Source organism: Mytilus edulis, chromosome 12 (assembly GCF_963676685.1).
Source record: "Mytilus edulis chromosome 12, xbMytEdul2.2, whole genome shotgun sequence".
NCBI classification, from domain to species: Eukaryota; Metazoa; Mollusca; class Bivalvia; order Mytilida; family Mytilidae; genus Mytilus; species Mytilus edulis.
Window position 1 is genome coordinate 46,055,187 of NC_092355.1, and position 6,000 is coordinate 46,061,186.

General features: G+C 33.5%; 1 protein-coding gene across 1 annotated transcript in view; it reads left to right on the forward strand.

The window, feature by feature from the left end:
* LOC139498620 (prolyl 4-hydroxylase subunit alpha-1-like) overlaps positions 1 to 663 on the forward strand; it is a 55,338-nt gene extending 54,675 nt beyond the window's left edge. Inside the window, exon 13 of the mRNA XM_071287097.1 lies at positions 493 to 663. Coding sequence (XP_071143198.1) covers positions 493 to 569 — 77 coding nt within the window. The 3' untranslated portion in view covers positions 570 to 663. The remainder of the gene's footprint in view (positions 1 to 492) is intronic.
* Positions 664 to 6,000: the final 5,337 nt, after the last annotated feature.

A 6,000-nucleotide genomic window follows, 5' to 3' on the forward strand; every position in this document is an offset into this window, starting at 1 on the left:
TGTTCATGTACTTTACTATATTCGCTCATTTGAACATGTTCCTCACTGTATTTGCTACCGTGTATATGTACTTTACTGTTTTCGCTCCCGTGTACATGTTCTATACTATGTTCGCTCCCGTGTACATGTTCTATACTATGTTCGCTCCCGTGTAATGGTCTATACTATATTCGCTCCCGTGTAAATGTACTATACTATATTCGCTCCCGTGTACATGTTCTATACTATGTTCGCTCCCGTGTACATGCTCTATACTATGTTCGCTCCCGTGTACATGTTCTATACTATGTTCGCTCCCGTGTACATGTTCTATACTATGTTCGCTCCCGTGTACATGTTCTATACTATGTTCGCTCCCGTGTACATTTTCTATACTATGTTCGCTCCCGTGTACAAGTACTTCACTGTGTTCGCTCCCGTATACATTTAATTCACTGTCTGTGCTCTTCTGTTTTAAATGTTTTAACTCAAGAACTTTATTTTAAATTTCAGTTAGTAATAAATGGATTCGCGAGGAAGGCCAGATGTTCAGACGTCCTTGCAGGTTACAATACAATGCGACTATATAACTGTTCAAGTATTAAATAATTATAATGATTATTACTTTTATTTGAATCTGTTTTTGGTTTTTAATTCTACGTACAAATAAAATTAGCTTTTGACTATAAGTTTTGAAGCATACTTTTAATCCTTCAGGATGAATTTTGTATTGAATGACATAAAAAAAACCCGCATACTGCCAAATTTATTCAATATAAAATTGAGAATGGAAATGGGGAATGTGTCAAAGAGACAACAACCCGACCAAATAAAAAACAACAGCAGAGGGTCACCAACAGGTCTTCAATGTAGCGAGAAATTCCCGCACCCGGAGGCGTCCTTCAGCTGGCCCCTAAACAAATATATACTAGTCCAGTGATAATGAACGCCATACTAATTTCCAAATTGTACACAAGAAACTAAAATTAAAATAATACAAGACTAACAAAGGCCAGAGGCTCCTGACTTGGGACAGGCGCAAAAATGCGGCGGGGTTAAACATGTTTGTGAGATCTCAACCCTCCCCCTATACCTCTAACCAATGTAGTAAAGTAAACGCATAACAATACGCACATTAAAATTCAGTTCAAGAGAAATCCGAGTCTGATGTCAGAAGATGTAACCAAAGAAAATAAACAAAATGACAATAATACATAAATAACAACAGACTACTAGCAGTTAACTGACATGCCAGCTCCAGACTTCAATTAAACTGACTGAAAGATTATGATTTCATCATATGAACATCAGGCACAATCCGTCCCGTTAGGGGTTTAGTATCATACCATCATAACATATATGAGAAGAACATAACCCGTAACAACTGTTTTTAGAATAAATGTGTTTAGTTCCGATGCAAAGACCTTATCAGTGACTCAATATTAACGCCAAAATATGCAATCTTTAATGACTTGACAACAGTATCGTAATTATATCCCTTCTTAATAAGTCTATTCAAAGGTTTTGTAAGTTTCTGAGGTGAATACTGACACCTCTGTGCTTTATAAAGAATATTACCATAAAAAATTGGATGTGAAATACCTGAACGTATTAGAAGTCTGCATGTTGAGCTATATTTACGAATGATGTCTTTATACCGATGATAAAATTTAGTAAATGTTTTGACTAGTTTGTGATATCGAAAACCCTGGTGTAATAATTTTCAGTAATACATAAATTTCTCTCGTTAAAATCTAAAACATTGTTACATACACAATGTGTTAAGTTGAGATATATAAACACCATAAGATGGTGACAAGGGAACGTCACCATCTAAAAACGGATAATTAACGATAGGAAATGAATAATCATCCCTTTTATCATAAATTTTAGTATTCAGCTTTCCATTAGTGATATAGATATCAAGATCGAGAAAAGGGCAGTGGTCATTGTTAGTATTAGCTTTATTTAAAGTAAGTTCAACAGGATAAATTTCTTTAATATACATACTGAAGTCGTCATTATTGACAGCCAAAATATCATCCAAATATCTAAAAGTATTATTAAATTTGTTTATCAGATGTTGTTTCGATGGGTCTTTGCTTATATTTGTCATAAATTGTAACTCATAACAATACAAAAACAGGTCCGCAATAAGTGGTGCACAGTTAGTCCCCATTGGAATTCCGATAATCTGACGATATACGGAATTTCCAAAGCGAACAAAAATGTTATCTAGTAAAAATTCAAGGGCATATATAGTATCAAAGCATGTCCAATTAACATAGTTTTTTTGTTTATTGCTACTAAAAAATGACCTAAAAGAGTTTGAACATATATATTCACATTCTGATTTTTTGAATGACCATTTAATTAGGTGTGTGAATTTTTTCCTAATGAGAATGTGAGGCAATGTGGTATACAGGGTAGAAAAATCAAAACTTTGAACAGATTCAAAATCACCAATATAAGCATGCAATTTATCAAGTACTTCCAACGAGTTCTTGACACTCCAAAAGTAATTTATTCCACTATTTTCGAAGGCCTTATTTGAACAATTTATTATCAGGTTTTTAATTGTACCAAGTGTGCTGGTAAGAAGAATAGACAATTTAGTAGTTGAACAATGGCTTGAAGACGAAATAAATCTATATTTGTAAGGGGTTTTGTGTAGCTTCGGAAGCCAATACATAGTTGGGACTTTCATTGTATTTGGCTCTGCTTGTAAAGCGGTGGCTAAAAGTTTATGTTTGTTACTGATTTCGTTTTCTGAAAATGGAGTCAGTTGAAATGTTGGTGAATTGGTGATTTCCTTTTTCAGAACCTCAATGTAAAATTTACGTCAAACAATAATAATATTATTAGCAGCTTTATCTGCCGGGACAAAAACAAATTCCTTGGCTAGTTCTTTTAGTTTATGTTTGATACGAGAAATAGGTTTATTGTGGTTATTGTTTATAGTAAAATGTTCTTTAAAATGTTGAATACGTATATCAACTATCTTCATTACTGAATTAAAAAAAGAATCCAAAGATTTTTTGTCAGCTTTTTCCCGTTTTAAGTTTGCATTTTATTGTTTTAAGGTTCCACAGGGGCAGAATAAACATAAGATAAATATAACTAATTTGCTTATAAAAAAGAAGATGTGGTATGATTGCCAATGAGACAACTATCCACAAAAGACCAAAATGACACAGACTAATTATGTTGATAGTAAACAAAAGCTTAAGCATGAAACTTAAAATTTAGGCGTACATGATGATGGTATATTAAGTAAAGCGCTTCTATAAAGTGTTATATTGTTATTGTTGCCGTTCGGATTATGGGGGAAAAAATATCATGAGGGAATGTACAACGGTTGTCAGGAAGTGCGATTGGATAGTGAAAGATCTGGTATACGATCCAAAAACTTAAAACACAAAAGGCAATACATTACTTTATACCAAACAAGAAAACAAATGTTGTGGAAACACAAAGGCCGCATTCAATAATACGTGCTAATAAAAACTTTTTGTGAGATGGCATAGTTAGTCAAATGTAAGTAGCGTTTTCTCTGAAAAAAGGGTTTTGTTGATTTTTAATCAAAATTTTCCATAAATGATCAGGCAACGCGTGATTTTGATCGTGAAAGCAGTCTCAACAAGAATCAAGTTTTTATACTTTATTCTGATAAACCCCTGTAGAAACATTTACAAAGATACAGAGAAGAACATAGACATTATACAATAATATACAAAGGTATATATCTAAAACGATATTCATAGATATAAGAAGATATGGTATGAGCATGATGAGTGCCAATAAGACCAAAAGTGTTTAACTCGTCAAATCGATACAAAACACAAACAAAATAACAAAAACAATAAATACACAAAAGACAGATCTAAATAGTACTCATATATAGTTACTAAAAGCTAGTTCAAGCCCATAAAAAATATAACTAAACCATGTAGCTTAGACTAAGATATTAATTAGTAAGCATCCAAAATCAAATGTTCGTATTGCCCTGCATAATGTGCATTGTTGAAGATGGACTTGGACCTAGCTGAGCGACACAAGCACTACAGATCCTCTAGTTAATAGATATCAGAAGATGTGGTATGAGTGCCAATGAAACAACTCTCCGTGCAAGTCACAGTTTTTAAAAAGTAAACCTTTATATGTCAAGGTATGGTCTACAACACGGAGCCTTGGCTCACACCGAACAGTAAGATATAAAGGGTCTCAAAAATGACCAGCGTAAAACTATGTAAACAGGAATACCAACAGTTTAATCTATATAAAATTTAAAAAAAGGAAAAACGAGAAACACTTATAAACCACATCAACAAACGACAACCTCTGAACACCAGGTGCCAATAAATAGGCACCGACATTCACCTTTCACTGAAACAATAGTGTAACATCACATCATAGAAAGATACAGTATAAAATATCAAATGAAATAAACTCAATCAAAAGACATATTCTAAAGAACAAACAAGTAAACATACAATGAACGAATCTATGGCACAAAGTTAATACAAAATCAATAAAATAAGGGATGAGATGTAAATGGCTTTGAACTAGCTGTAAGTACTCTCAGATCTGAAATAAGTGTCTTTTTGCTTTTCCGATGTATAGAATAACCGTATCACAGATGATATCAGGTATGTTCTTTTACTACAATGTTCGTAACTACAATCCCATTCCCTTTTCATGAATGTGACCTATCGAATAATACTATTTAGCGAGTTTGTAATAACATGGACAAAACGACGGGTGCCACACGTGGAGCAGGATTTGTTTACCCTTCCGTTGCACCTGAGATCACCCCCAGTTTTTGGTAGGGTTCGTGTTGCTTAGCCTTTTGTTTTCTATGTTGTGTCATGTGTACTATTATTTGTCTGTTTATCTTTTTTCATTTTTAGCCATGTCGTTGTCAGTTTGTTTTCGATCTATGAGATAGTTTGTTCTTATGTTGTACTGTTACGACACTGTACAGGGATGGGTTGAGTGCTTTCAAACATGTTTGCCCCCGACAGCCCTGCCACATTCTTTATGTGCCTGTCCCAAATCAAGAGCCTTAAACGATAGATATGTGCCTGTCCCAAATCAAGAGCCTGTACATATGTAGTTCAGGGTTTGTCTTTTGTTCATTTTTGGCATATTTGTTTTTAATAGACTGTTTGGTTATACATTAGGCCTTTAGTTTTCCGAATTAATTTGTTTTATATTTTAGTATCTGGTCCTTATATAGCCAACAATACGGTACTGGTATTTCTCATTGATGAAGGACTTACAATTGCCTTTAATTGCATACATCAACTTTGTTTGAATCTTTGTTGGGTAGTTGTCTCATTATTACACGTCTCCTTATTGTTATATTCATAACTAGTGTATAACACCCGTTAATGTTCTATAGTTCTGCTAGCGACAAAGTAGTATGAACAAGAACGTCATTGGTCAGATCATAGTAATTTAGTCACTTAAATAATGAGAAAAATATGTTCGTTTACATTTGATTCTGTCATTGAAATGTTGAAGAGCAGTCTTCCTTTTTGATTGATTTTCTAAGAGACTGATCATAATGTCATACAGCTTTATTTTTTTTCAATTTGTCGTTATGAATATAAAAAACTATAGATATTTATTGACCATGCACGAATTTTCTCATTCAGGTTTCCTTCATGCTTCAATACCAGATCTTCCACGATCATTACACAATACTTAACCAATGCATGTTATTCTCTGCGATCTCGATACAACGAAAGACGGCCATATTTGAGTAACGCTATAATCAAGCTTTTTATTACATATATGCAGACATAATTTATAAGTTTGCCGTGTGAATTAACAACAGTTTAAATTATAACAAAAAGTATGTACCTTTTGCGCTTAACTTTTGACAAACTCCGCAACATTCTTCAAACGACAATATCGACTTTATATTTGATGGACTTAATCCACGTCAACGGATACAACAAGTTATCAATCAGGTATGTACGCGTACACAGATGGTACAGTCAAACAGCTAATAAA